Source organism: Ipomoea nil, unplaced genomic scaffold (assembly GCF_001879475.1).
Source record: "Ipomoea nil cultivar Tokyo-kokei standard unplaced genomic scaffold, Asagao_1.1 scaffold2818, whole genome shotgun sequence".
Lineage (NCBI taxonomy): Eukaryota > Viridiplantae > Streptophyta > Magnoliopsida > Solanales > Convolvulaceae > Ipomoea > Ipomoea nil.
This window is the reverse complement of record NW_017619246.1, coordinates 405,588-420,824: the sequence shown is the minus strand read 5'-3', so window position 1 is coordinate 420,824 and position 15,237 is coordinate 405,588. Positions and strand designations below refer to the sequence as shown.

Sequence of the window (15,237 nt, the reverse complement as noted above, 5' to 3'; positions counted from 1 at the left end):
CTCAGATTGGGCAAATTGCACTGAAACAAGGAAATCCATAACAGGCTACTGCATTTACCTTGGCAACTCTCTTGTTTCGTGGAAGACAAAGAAACAAGCCACAGTTTCAAAGTCTTCATCTGAGGCTGAGTATAGGGCATTAGCCTCCACAGTTTGTGAAATACAATGGCTCATATATCTCCTAACAGATTTGAATGTGCAATGCAGTAGTCCTATTGCCTTGTTTTGTGACAACAGATCAGCTGTGGCAATAGGGGAGAATCATGTCTTTCATGAAAGGACAAAGCATATAGAAATTGACTGCCATATAGTCAAGCAGAAAGTCCATCAAGGAGTCATAAAGCTGATGAGCATCCCTTCTCATAAACAGATAGCTGATGGATTTACTAAACCTCTGCCTATTGCTCTATTTGATAATTTTCATGCTAAGCTGGGCCTTCAAGATCTTCATGCTCCAGCTTACGGGGGGGGGGGGGGGGGTGATGAAGTGATGCAAGCTGAATATGGTGAAGTGGTGCATCATGCTGTATGGACACAGGCTGCAACAACACAAGCTTTCCAGAGAAGGGCTTCTAAGTCTTTTCACACCTTAGTTAGTTATAACCGTTTTTGGTTCCATCTTATAGTGCTTTTCCTTCTTCTTCTGAATGTAATGATACACACACATCTTTCCATCTTTCCAGTTCACATCTCAATCAATGCTTCCTCTTTTCCCTTTCACCTTGTTGTTCATTTGATCCAAGATAGCTCATCAAAATCGCCCTTAGTGTTGCTTGAAAATCAATGTGGATGCGGCAAACGATAGCAATTCAAGAAGGCTATTTGCATGATTGGGGTTCATTCTTCGAGAGTCAAATGGTAGTTTCATAGCAGCTTTGGAGTTGAACTAAAAAGGCTATTTGCATGCAAAGTTGGCTGAGGCTATTGCGGTTTGAGAGGTCCTAAAATGGTTTGAAAATAATATAATGCAGGAGGGCCGTTTTGGCTCCATCAATTTCTAAATCCTCCAAGATTTCCTTAGGGTCATATGGAATTCGATCAAATCCCAATGTCTTTTCAGGTCTATCACCTATTTAAAGACTAATCTTGTAAATTAAAATAATTCTCTGAAAAAGTTAACAAATACAGTTTGAGCTAATTCTATCAATTACACAAACTGTAACCACAATAGATCGCAACTTTTTCATATAGTACTACAGTCTATCCCCGGCTTTGTTGTGAATAATATGTCTGAATATTTCCTTGAAACTCCAAATTGCTTCATTATATTTTCCCCTATTTATAGTTGTTTTAGACACCACAAAATTAGGCATTGTTTTCCACTATCATCCAGCTCTCTTCACGACGACTTCATGTAAGAAAATGATGGGTGGTTATTGAATTCTTCTCAACCACTCATTTGTTGAGATAACCAAGCATCTGTTGTCAGAGAAGAAGGGACGTCTCCGTCTGGAGACGAAGCCGTTGTCTTTTTTTTTTTTTTTTATAAATATAATTTTGTTATTTAAAATTATTTAATAAAATAAAAAAATTATTATTTTAATATGATAACCTCCACGTCAGCAAATTAAAAGGTAAACAAGTCACTTTTGATTGAATTGCATCATTTTGCATTGTTTAGGGACCTAATTACATATTTTTTGAGTTCAATGGCCTAGTTACATTTTCGTGTGTAGTTCAATGCCATTTAATTTGGACAAATTATGTTGTGCAACCGTGTGCACCATGCATGGTGCACACGGATCTAGATTCATAATTTCTATACTGTAGATTCATAAAATCTATACTGTAGATTCATAATTTTATAAATATATATTCATAATTATAGAGCTATATATTCATAATTTTCGATGTTTATATTCCCAATTGTTGAACTCTGTATTCACAAATCATACAACTATATGTTCATAATTTGATAACTATACAGTTTAGAAATTATGAATCTACAGTACAGAAATTATGAATCTACAGTACAGATATTATGAATTTACTGTATAAAAATTATGAATCTAAACTCATGTGCACCATGCATGGTGCAGACGGTTGCACAACATAACAATCCTTTAGTTTGACCCTTATTCCAAAATATTATTTCAATCTCTCTATCACTTAGCTCCATTCTTTACTGCTTGATTGAACTCTAACACACTATTTTCTTAAATCACATAACTATATGTTCATAATTTGACCCTTATTTTGCTGCTTGATTGAACTCTAACACACTATTTTCTTACATTTGCAAATTAAATCATCTAAAACATGATACAAACAAATTTGTCTAGTACGAGCCTTCCACGGTAATTACTTTGATAAAATCATTGGTTTGATTAGTTTTGCATAGAAATTTCAAATGAAGTTTCACATATTTATCATCTGATGACATGAAAGATGTTAAAGCCCCCTTAATCCATTAGTTTCAGTATTGCATTTGGTGTTTGCCTCCATAGGATGAATGAAATGGAAGCATGACCAATTTCAAAAACAGTAATTTGTAAAGAAAGCAGTCTGTGTAATTATAATCATTTACAAATAACCAACTTGGCTATAACCTAAAAAAAAAAAAACTAACAATTATAATTATCAAGAACACTAAACTAGACATTGTCACATTAGAAATGGTTATACTGCAAAAGAAACCTTCCATTTGGCACATCACTCAAACCAAAAAGCATAGTTCAACAGAAACATACCCATTAAATAACAACAGTTTCTAGTTTTGTGGAGGCACGAGAAAAATGCAAAATAACAATTTCTGCTTTTGTGGAGGCACGGGGAAAATTCAAAAGTTGTTGCTTAATTCCAAACTTGAACTCCTTTGTTTGGTAAAGTGCGGGAAAAATAATGAAAACCTTTTCAAGCGCTGAAAAACAGGCAAGTATCTCCTTAATGAAAATAATTTCAGACTGCAAACCCCTAAATGAGGTAAACTTCAAAGCACGAAGCATTTTATTTGTTTGTGCCACGCCTTGAAGTTTTGACAAGAGCTCCAAAAAGGCACCATTATATTTAGTTGCCATCTCCTCAAGCTATAGAAAACCATCATCATACAAAGGAAAAAAAAAAAAAAAAAAAAAAACTCAATCGTATCAGCAATTACACAACACAATTGAATTTAGGAATGCATAACAATACATAAACAACTAAAATATCAGTGAACGGTTGGACAATTTGTCCATGAAAATAAACATTACCGCAAATACATCCATGTCAAGTTTGCATAACCTGGGGCATGTTTGCAGCAAATGAACAAGTGCAGGAATTATTGTATCACTTCGGCAATCAAATGATAGCTTAAGGTTTTCCACATTTAGTTGAAATCCCATCCTATTAATTTCTTCAACAAATTTCTTGGAAATCAAATAGAAAGAAAAGGAGGATTAGTTCCCTAAAAAAATAATACTCATATAAATAATAGTCTGATAAAAGGGAAAAAAATATGGCTAAATACCTGGATATTTGAATATTGCAAATTCAGAGTAGAAACAGATCTTAAGTCCAAATTAACCGGAAGAAATTTGTCCAAACAATGAGAGTAGAAAGATGTGATTGTTAAATCACACAGCTTTGGAGCAGTCATGTTAAAATTAAAAATGTTTTCACAGCAATAAAATAACAGACTCTCGAGTACGGGTACATCAATGGCACAATGTGAAGCCATTATAGGATCAAAGTTAACATGATCAAAACTAAGCAAAGCAACATTTGGTAGTATGCAGGGGGATTTCATTGGTTGAACAACGACATAAGAAAGATGCAACCTCTTGAGCGTTGAACAAGAAAATATGTAATTCGGCAGCTTGTATATATTACGCCGAATACGAATATTCATTTCCTCAACACCTTTCTGTGTAACTAAAAGTAACCATTGGTCGAAGTCATAAGACCGAGACTTAATTGTAAGTATCCCAATATCAACAAAATCGAGAACAAATTTCTGAATAATTCCATTGTGTTGGTGGAGAACTTTGTTGATCACATACAAACCTGCTGCAGATTTAGCAGGACGATGTTTGTCAATCATATAAGTAAAGAAGTGACGATCAAAGTTAAGTTGTGTGAGATTGGACCAAACATCTCTCCAAATGGAAGACAGAACAGCGGTTTTAGCAGCATCTTTAATCGGCAAAAATCCCAAGATGATGTCAAGTATTTCTATCGGAAGTTTACTGATTCTATCTCTTCTCGGTGCCATAATCCAATAACCTTAACATATATGCAAATTAAATAACAAATGAATCAAAAACTAAAAACATAGTCAAAAACTAAATTGCAAGTCTTAAACACAGACAGACATGATTATGCCAATTATGAACACGAATATAATAGGTGGAGTATGCAAGGTAGAAATAAGAAACGAAATAATCCAATTCAGAACAAACAAATTGCTTGCATTCAAATTTTGTAAACACAAATTAAACTTTTGATCCAAAATTTTTTTAAAACCATAATTTAATTCAAAAAATATATATCACCTGGTAGAGTAGCTAGTAGCTAGAATGAATCTAATAGGATGTTATTCACGGTGAAGTTGTATGCCGGAGATTGTTTGGCGGACAAGGCGGCGAGAAACGAAGAGGATAATCGAACTATGGGAGACTGGGGGTTTGCTTCACCTTTCGCTTCTAAGCTTCAGCCCTAGCCAAATTGCATATTTAATTTTTTTTAAAAAAATTCTCCATCAGGTGTTAATATATTGTCAGTTTTTAACTAGCTATTGCCTATTGGGGTGAACGTTCGTGCATTTTATCACTTGACAGACAATTGTTATGCCGTGGAATCGTGTCCACAAACCACGGTTCTATGTTTATAATTATTGAACTCTACATTCATAATTATAAAATTTTATATTCATAATTTTTGAATTTCATATTTACAATTATTGAACTCTATATTTACAATTACAGAACTCTATATTCATAATTACTGAACTCTATGTTCATAATTATAAAACTCTATGTTCATAATTTTTGAACTCCATATTCACAATTATTAAATCATATATTCATAATTATAAAACTCTATGTTCATAATTATAAAACTCTATGTTCATAATTTTTGAACTCTATATTCACAATTATGACAATTTTAGAATCGTGTTCACCGTGCAACGTGGACACAAACACAATTCCAGAGCATAATTGTCCTTGACCGAGATCGGGAGTTTGAAAAAATAAAAAATAAAAAAAATAACCAATTTGGTTATGTGTTCATTGGCCCAATTGTTTCATTTTTATGTTTTCTCTTTTAGGAGCCTCAGTGTCTCACAAAAAAAAACTCTCTCTTTCTGTAAATTTGTTTTATAGTAATGCAAAATTGCAAATGTTCCTCTTTTTTTTTCTTTTTTCTTTTTTTCTCTTCTATGAATTCCACAAAAAGATTCAACTTCATGTAAAAAAAGAACAAATTGCACTTTTGGTCCTGTGATTATTAGGGTACTGATAATTTGAGTACGTGACTTTCAAAACTCTCAATTTAAACCTTTAACTACGCAATTATTAGCAGATTTGGTCCTGCCGGCCAAATTGTCGGCCAATTTTGGCCGGAAAAATGTAATTATTTTAAAATTATTTATTTATAAGGGCAAAATGGTCATTTAACGTCATGTGTTCTAAACTACGGAGTATATTTTAATCATAGGAAGTAATTGACAGTTCACATTACATCGCCATAGTAATCTGTAAAAGATTGATGCTGGAGAGTACATAAGACAGGAATCTATAAATGTTGTGCGCAATATTTACTTGAAGTTAATGAACAAAAGGGGAGAAAGAGAGACAAATTAGAGATACAATAATATGTTTGTTGAATGGAAGCATATATCCCCACCGGCCGGCCGCCGCTTTGATTTAGCAGGAGGCAGGAGGAGCTCTGTAATATGCCAGAATAGTCGCCGGGAAGAACATCTTCCTAACTCCTTCTGCCTTGATGATGGGGAGGATGATGGCCGATGCACTTTGTAAATATTTCATTTTCATCACACGGGTTAAAATCCAAGGAAAGTGGGGAAAGAAAGAAAGAAAGAATGAGAGATTGAAATACGAGGGCGCACCGAAATTAATCTTGCTCCGATCCACATGCGTTTCGGCCAAATGGGGATTTTCTTTTCCGCAGACGCAAGAAGAAGAAGAAATGACGTTAAATAACCATTTTGCCTTTATAAATAAATAATTTTAAAAGAATTACATTTTTCCGGTCAAAATTGGCCGGCAATTTGGCCGGCAGGATAAAATCTGCTAATAATTGCGTAGTTAAAGGTTTAAATTGAGAGTTTTGAAAGTCACGTACTCAAATGATCAGTACACTAATAGTCACAGGACCAAAAGTGCAATTTGTTCTGTAAAAAAATTTTCCACCTTTACTTTCAGTGGTTTTAAAATTCGCTAGATCAGAGTGAATCAATTCAAGCACAGAGGAAGTTCTATGAGTTACAGCAAAAAAGGGCTTCCTAGCAAATTTTGCTTCAGCACAAGTTTCACACTGGGAGCATGCATCATTAGACAAGTTTGGCAACATATTTAGGCTTTTTAATCTATTTAAGCACTTTGAGCCAACGTGTCCTAATCTACCATGCCACAAATTAACTGAAACAGTGATATAAGCCGAAGGGGAAACATTATTCTTATTGATAGATTCTGGTCCAATTACAGATATGTCTAACACAAATAATATCCCCCGTAGATACCCTTTCCCGAGAAAAGTCCCACACCGAGTCATAACCAACCGGTCTGACTCAAGGACAATTTTGATCCCAACCTTATTAAGTAGGCCCCCGAAAATTAAGTTTCTACGCAGAGAGGGAACATACAACACATTGTTCAGTAACAACTTCTTGCCAGAATTAAGCAGTAACTCTACTTTTCCTCTACCACATACCTCAGAAATACTGGAGTTGCCCATGAAGACTTGTTCTCCTCCAGTGACGGGCTCAAACACCTTGAAAAATGACTTGTTGCAGAAGTGACGAGACGCCCCGTGTCCACGACCCACTCATCTAGGTCTCCGACCATGTTAATCTCAATAATCACCGCTGCTACGGCCTTGTCATCCTCCGTGGTTTCTACCACATGTGCTTGATTTTTGGATCCGTCATTCTCTGATTTTTTTATTTGTGGACCCTTTGCGATGATAGCACTGTGCATCTCGGTGTCCCCGTTTCCCACAAACATAGCACTCGTCGCCCTTGCCCTTTTTCTGAATTTTTCCATTTTTGATGCGATTGTTACTATTTTTCGCATTCTTTTTTTTTTTTATTTGTATTTTGATCACCTATTTTATGCCTATCATACTTTCCTGTAGTTTCAACAACGTTAGCTTTTGAATTATTAGAAAAGGATTCAGACTTTTGTACCATGCGCTTTTCCTCTTCAATGTTGATGCTACTGATCAGTTGTTGGAGGGTGTAGTCGCGTCGCTCGTGTTTCATTTTACTCTTGAAGTCCACCCACGAGTCGGGCAACTTATCAACGAGTGCATCACCCAGGAACGCATCGTTGACTTCAGCACCTTCAGTTCGCATATCTGAAACCATATTTTCGAATTCATGTACCTGTTCCGCCACGGTTTTGGATTCGGTCATCTGAAAATGCAGCCATCGTCCCACGACGTACTTCCTCCTACTAGTGTCATCGAAACCATATTTTTCTTGCAATTGTTCCTAGATAGCTTTTGCAGATTTTTCTCCAGAAAACATGTCAGAAATGAAATTTGTTACCCGTTGAAGAATTGGGGTCCGCGCAGTTTTGTTGTCTTTCACATATTTTGGACAGACCTGCGGCGTGCTTCGTACAGGCCTTGGTGCAGGAGCTTGATCAACGGCCTTGTCCGATTGATCAGTTGCCTTGTCCGACTTGTCAGTTGCCACGGTTGTGGCAGTAGCAGCGGTCGCGGTCGCGGTTGCGGTCGCGGTAGGAGCTGTCATAACGAAGGTGGCAGGGTCGTCATATATGACGTAGTCAACATCTTTCTCTTCCGGCAGCATGATGATCCTCGCAGCCCATCGTTTGTAGTTTAGACCACCGGTGAGAGTTTCGATGGGTGTGACATCAGACGCTGACTTCGTTGAAGTAGACATCGCCTTCCTGTTTAAATATCTTTAACTGTTGTGCAAAATAACAGCGATGAATACCTGGAATGAAGTTCACGATAGATGCAATGTTGGAATGGACTGGTGCAACGCAGAACCGAAACGAATTGACGTAGGCATGTGTCGCGCGTGTTCAGCGGAACACTATCTTAAAGATATTTAACGACCAGGGTATCGTTATATCTTCGGCAGATAACACAGACGGGAAGAAATCAGCATAAAAGAACGCAGGGTTGATGTTTCGTGAATATGGCTGTAATGCCGTGTGTCTTGAAATGGAAAGTGAGGCATTCTTTTATAGTGCAGTACTTGTCCTTACAACCTTTGCAAGATTGTAGGCATATTATGGACAAAACTTACACAACCAATGCTGTCCACACGCCTCAGCATGATTGTAGGCAGATTATGGACACAACCTGCGCAACAAGTGCTGTCCACACACGCTTGTTTGGACAAATTAAAATATTGATCCTAAAGAATAGGGACCAAAAGATGACCGAGCAATAAAACTTTGCCACACCACACCTCGCACACGTGCCGAGCGGGCGGGCGGCGGCGCGCGCGTGGTTTTCCCCTTATTCCCTCTCCATAACACTTCATGCCTTCTCTAGGGAGTTCAAGTATATAAGGGAATTAAGGAAAGGAAAGCTAGTAAAGCAATGTGAGACATTCACTTTAATCAAGTGATCATTAATTGAGTTCCCACTTGAAGCCTTTACTTTGAATGTTTCCCAACAATGGTCACGTAGAATCATGGGGAATCCTTGCAAACATGAGGAAGATTTTTCCATTTGAGCTCTTTCACTTAGGTGGTGATTAGGTCAATGCAGATTGTTGGACCTCTACTTCGCATGTGGAGCAATGGCTTGAAGATCATATTATGACTGCTAGGGATGCATATCAATGTTTTGTGCTCAAAGGTCAAGAAATAGCAATATCACAAAATTGGACACCAGTTAACTGGGAGGAAACCTTTAACACTTTTGCATCCAAACTCAACCTACGGACAGTGGTGCATAATTGGTTGGGCCCTAGTGTCTGTCTAAAGATGGTTGCTAAAAACTTCAGATGCATTTATAGCAACCAAGGTGAGGTAATTGATTATGTTGCTTCTCATTTGATTCCTAATGACATGCATAAGAATAATATAGTTAAAATTATTGCTCAACATGTGGGTATGTATGAGGTGATGAACTTGGATGGAAATGTTGGAGTGGATTATGTGAGAGTTTTAACTACTATGAGGTGGGTGCTATAAGTTGAAGTGAAATTAGATGTCTTCTATGGCAATCCTAGAATGCAAAGGTGCAGTAAATTTGTTTTTGATCCAGGTGGTACTTCCTTGCTTGATCCTTGGGGACAAGGATTTATTAAATGGAAGGTATTGGTAATGGTGCACTACTGGAAATTCTGAAATTTCCGACCACCTGAAAGTAATCTTAAATCAAGTTGAAAGTCTTGTTCCCACCACTTTTGGTATCCGGAAAAACCTTTGTTGCTATTTCCGACCACTTTTTGGACTTTTTGGTATCAACTTAATTTAAGATCATTTTCAGGTGGTCGGGAATTTCAAAATTTCCAGTAGTGGTGCAACATATGTTTATGCAACAATATACACACACATATATAACTAAATTTCTTCTTGGGGTTGGGAGTGGGAAGAAAATGAGTAAAGGAAAAAGTGAAACAGTGGCAAAAACACTCCTCAATAATTGACATATTTATGAGAGACATAAATTACAAAATTAGAGGTTGTGTCAAAATCTTAATAGCCCGCACTTTTTAAATTGAGGTATCATTCATTCAAATAACAAAATGGGGTTACGAAATTGGGTTAATAGCACGTTCTCAATTCAAAGGTACAGAGTAAATTACCTGTAGTTACACAAAATCTCCCTTAAATTCTGAATCCAATCGGGTTTCAATTGCGGTCTGTGACAACTTCAAGAATTCATGAGCGATCTTCAATTTAGTGTGTCTAGCTACGCAATTGAAGAATATTTCCTTCCTAAAAAGAAGCTAGCCCTAGTCCCACATTCCAAAGGAAAATGGATTTGCACTTGTATAAATACAAATCCCTTTTTAAGGGAGTTTCAATTGTATAACATATATAAGGCTTTATCACAATTTCTTTCGTTGGGTGTTAATTTTCTTCTTCCTGCATGATGTCTGATTTCGTCCGGTACTACTAGTAGAGTACATGGTGACTAGCTAATTTAGAAGACAATAAAATTCACACTATTTAGTATGACTTTTGGAGTATAAGTCACTAGCCTAGAAGATTTATAGAGTATTTTATTAATTTAATTTTATCGTCTTTGTAATGTTCTGCTTACAAAGTTAATTTCACTTTTGGAACAATATATTGTACTGTATTTGGTCATATTCAGAGACATTGAACATCCTGAAAACTCAAGTTCAATTAAGGGAGGATGCTCAGTTGTTTAGAGCATCGTGCTAATAACGTATTCTTAAACTGGATGTATCCTCACGTGAAAAGTTGAATTATCGTATTCTATGAAAGTAATAAGAATAAAGTATAGTAAAAAGAGACCAGATAAAGGGAGAAACATCTATCCTTTATTAATCACCCTTCATTTCAATATATAGACGGTACGGTGTACAGAGTTCTTGTAGAACGTAACTAAGAGTCTACAAAGGATAAAGATATATTGCCATACTATAATTCTTTTAGTGATGTCAACATATATTTATTTACAACACTCAGCAAGTTTTAAAAATTTTCATTCTTAACAATAAGTTGCAATACAAAACAATAAACAAATAAACATGATATTTATTACAATCCCATACATATAACACAATAAACAAACATGATACCTATTATAATCACATACATACAATACAATAAACAAATTAAATATGATACCTATTATAGTCTCATACAATCTCATACCTATTACAGTCGAGTCGTTATGCTGTGGACTCGTGCCCAGCGTGCATTATGGGCACGGTAACGGTGCCGTCAGGCACCGTTATCTTCCTTTTATTTATTTATTTATTTATTTAATTTCAGACCGCTTCGTTATATGAGCATATATTCACAGCTTTGTGTTCATAATTTCATAATTGTACATTCATAATTCCAAAACTGTACATTCATAATTCCGTAACTGTACATTCATAATTCAATAACTGTAAATTCATAATTTTCGAAGCTCTATGTTCATAATTGTAAGTTCATAATGTCAGAGTTCTGTGTTCATAATTTCATAACTGTACATTCATAATTTCATAACTGTACATTCATAATTCCATAACAGTGCATTCATAATGTCATAACTGTATATTCATAATTTCATAACGAATATGCCGTTAACAGCCTTTCGAACAAATTTTTTTTTTATAGTTAAAATAGCGTCGTTTTCACTGAAAACGACGCCGTTTTAGCGACGTGCGCACCTTGCACCTTGCAAGGTGCGCACGTGCGCATAGCATAATTTGCCATTATAGTCTCATACATATAACACAATATACAAACATGATATCTATTACAGTCACATACATATAACATATACATATAACATATATGCATGCATGCGTGAAACCACGCATGCAAGCTACTTTAAGCAGGCGGAGGATGAAAATTCAGATTAGGCACACGATAATACCGAGGCTTATTGAGATTCGATAGTGTGACAGTTGCTTCGGGCTGAGCCATCGAAGCATTATCTGTTGAAGGGGCAGGTATAGGAGTAGGTGGGGCAACTGCAACTTGACCATTGACATCTGCAATTCCATGTAGTGGTAGCACATTGTTGAAATGGCCTCTATTAAAAGAAAAAAGTGGATATGCGCTTCTCCACCCACGACTACCATAGAGCCTCATATGCCCGAAAAGTGCTTGGCAACTATTAAATTAAAAAGAACATCATCATACAAAGACTCATCTTCAAAAAGTTCATGCAAGAAATTGAAATCGGAAAGTCATGACAATATATATACTATGTGGCCAATGGTTTCTTCGCAAAAGGTGCCTCTCTACTCTCAATCTCGTGCAGTCTAGACTGTGCCAAAGATAGCACAATGTTCTTCTGATGTGCAAAGGCAGCGGTGACAAGCGAATGGTGATGGGGATACCGCATGTTTAAGCATACTACGTTGTTTTTTTGAATGGTTTTAGTTTTCTTCCTTGCTTCTTCCGCTTCTTCTTCCTCGACTTCTTCCTGGAACATCTTCTGCGACTTCTACCTCAGCCATCATTGTGTCTACCTTCTCCCATGTCTTTCTTCATATTCTGGTCCAAGCTAAGATTTATTTTAATTTGCTGGAGAAGAAAAATAAATGAAATATTTATTTTAAAGGTAAATATGTCCATTTCACATTTCAAGAAAATTAAAAAAACTATCATTTTGAATAATTCAGGAGGAAAAAATGCTATATAAGTATATAACTCAAAGGAAAAAACTGCTATTTTTCCAAAAAAAAAAAAAAAAAAAAGGAAGTATAATTTGTTATAAATATTATTTGTGGACATTATGTGTGGATTGTATAACGGAGGTAACGGTAGTATTTATATATGTCATTATTGCTTTCGGTTATGATGATAGTTATATATATCCTTGTAATGTATTGATCAAGGGATGCTGATGAATCTGATTATCCTATATTCTATTGTCTCTTTGTCTTCTTTCGCTCTACATTCATATTATCTATTCTGCATAAGTTGATCGGTTAGGAGCTAAAGGCTATCAAGCATAATCTCACACAACATAATCAAGAATGAATAAATCAGAATACTATTACTTTCCTGATTTTCCTGTTCTCTTTCAATTTTTAATTTTACTTCCTTTTTTAATACATTTTTAATTTTTACATATATGTATATGAATTTATATATGAATTGAAATCGGATGAATTAAAGAAGTCATGCATGATCATGACATGTACATGCCTTGCCATCTCTAACATCGTAGGTAGCTTTAGTACAATTTCATTTCGTTTTTTCTTTTCTTCTTTTTCATTTTTTCCCCAACTTGCATGGATTCTTTTTCTATACTTAATCAGTGATTTCTTTACAAAATGAGTTTAGCATTAGCTAAATCATCGTAGACATTTTGAATTGCTTCAAATTAAGAATGCTAAGGTTAAAATGAGGTAGCAGTAAATGGTGGCGGGGATTTAATATATTGCCCTCCACCTTCCGTTATAGTGCCCTACCACTGCACACCACAGTAATATTTTGGAAATTTCACACCCGCTTAAAATCCCTTAATCTCCAAATCGTCTGCACTAGTAAAAGAATTAAAGCAATCCATAAGAATTTCACAAGCAATCACAATGCTCAGCCTCGCCTCCATAGTGCACAGGTCATCACTTCCCGGAGCACCGATTGCACCGACACCATTAGGTGCCGGAGCTGTCTCTTCGGTTCCAATCTATGATGATTGATGATAAATTGCTGAGCCGCCTGAACAAGCTAGGGTTTTCGTTTACCATTACGGCGTTGAATTGTAATTGAAGGTGGGTGTTTTCTCGCATTCCACTTCGGCGACCATGGCGAGAACCAAACCAGCTTGTTCTAGATCAATGCTTGAACTCTTGCTAAAATCTTCTTGCAATCCTCTTCCAGTGAGAATCGAATCAAAACTTGCTTGGTATTAATCGATCCAATGTGTGCTGAGCAGGGAATTCCTTTTAAAATTTCGCCCTAATCACATCCAAAGGAGGTCTCTCCTTCACAAATTTTCCATTGAAGGTAACTAATTTGTGTTTACTTCATGGTGGTGGAACCACAACCACCATGTACACAGTAGGGGTAACACGTTGCCAAATTCTTATCTATCAGAAACAGGAGGAATAATCTCGATTGCCATCACAAATATTATTATGGTGTGCAGTGGTTGGGCACAAAGAGGGCAAGTGGTAGGGCTCGAAACCAATGCTTGGGTTTTCCGCGGAAACCAGTGATTTGGTTTCCAAAATCAGTGCTCTGGTTTTTGGAAACTAGCTGTGGGTTTTCATCAAAAAAAAATCTTGGACCACAAGATGTAGAAAGACGTGGGGAGAAAGTAGACACCGGAATGGCCGAGGAAGAAGTCACCCCAAGATGGCCATGAAAGAAGTCGCGGAAGAAGCCGTGTGAATCTGGAAAATGACTTCCCCGCAAAAGAGGAGAAGTTGTTTTCCAATAAAACAAAGACATTTTTCTGTTTGATCAGAAATCATTTTCCATTACTTTACCAAACACTGGAAACTCAAAAAATAATTTTTAGAAATCATTTTTCAAGTTTCCAAGCACACCTTAAGTTTTTATCGTCTTCATCTATAAGACTAAAACAACCATTCGCTGGCCAACACTGCCCTCGCCCTGCTATACTACGTACTGCACATCTTTGACACTGTCTGGACTGCATGATAACCGAGTTCTTTGCATGAACTTTTTGAAGACGAGTCTTTGTACGATGATGTTCTTTTTATTTCATGTTTTATTTTTGTTTAGGTTTTCTTTCATTGTCGTTTTAGGAGTAACAATATGTAATTATGTACCATTTGATAATAGATATATGATAAATATTTTGCTAATTTCTTACATGAAATATAATAATAAGCTCACCTATCTTATTATATTAACTTGCAATCAAACTCATCCAAAAGTGTTAAGAATGTAATTAGTTTACACAGTTGATAGGTATACCAGGGGGGAAAGAATTGTACGATGATAGGTTAGCATACAATACCATTTAAGCATTCTATGTTGTTTTCGTGAATGGTTCCATATTAAGATGATAAAAACGTATAGCTAAGGTCATGATTTTTGTGAAACATATATAACTTTTGTCTGACACACGGAAAATTGACTTAATTTTTTTTTTTAAAAAGAAGTAAATTAAAGAATAAAGTACTAAATATCTTAATTACGTTCCTAATTTTCTTGTCCACTTTCAATTTTAATTTTACTTTCTTCTTTAGGGAAGTTTTAATTTATATATGTAAATATATATACATAGATTAAACGTACTATTAGTATTAGGTGATGACTGCATTATTGTGCCTATATAACTTCTTTTTTTGCACGCTCATTTTATTCAGGTGTAAGCATATAATTGATGGTGATTTATCTCTAAATTGACAAATAACTTGTTTAATTTTTTATATTCTCTCGCTAGATCAGACTAAATGACTTTTAGAAC

The 15,237-nt window shown here is 35.8% G+C and overlaps 1 protein-coding gene across 1 annotated transcript; it reads right to left on the bottom strand.

The window, feature by feature from the left end:
* Positions 1–2,641: 2,641 nt before the first annotated feature.
* On the bottom strand, positions 2,642–4,628 carry LOC109158386 (F-box/FBD/LRR-repeat protein At1g13570-like). Its single transcript, XM_019306297.1, has 4 exons — positions 4,473–4,628; positions 3,449–4,203; positions 3,192–3,347; positions 2,642–3,026 (listed from the first exon to the last, which is right to left on the bottom strand). The coding sequence occupies exons 2-4, from the start codon at positions 4,190–4,192 to the stop codon at positions 2,694–2,696; spliced, it is 1,233 nt and encodes a 410-aa protein (XP_019161842.1). The 5' UTR covers positions 4,193–4,203; positions 4,473–4,628; the 3' UTR covers positions 2,642–2,693.
* Between the last annotated feature and the right edge of the window lie 10,609 nt (positions 4,629–15,237).

Coding starts and splice junctions, on each gene's coding strand:
- LOC109158386 (XM_019306297.1), bottom strand. CDS start 4,192: ATGGCACCGAGAAGAGATAGAATCAGTAAACTTCCGATAGAAATACTT. Junction 3,348..3,448: donor TGCAATATTCAAATATCCAG/GTATTTAGCCAT, acceptor TTGATTTCCAAG/AAATTTGTTGAAGAAATTAA. Junction 3,027..3,191: donor TTGACATGGATGTATTTGCG/GTAATGTTTATT, acceptor GGTTTTCTATAG/CTTGAGGAGATGGCAACTAA.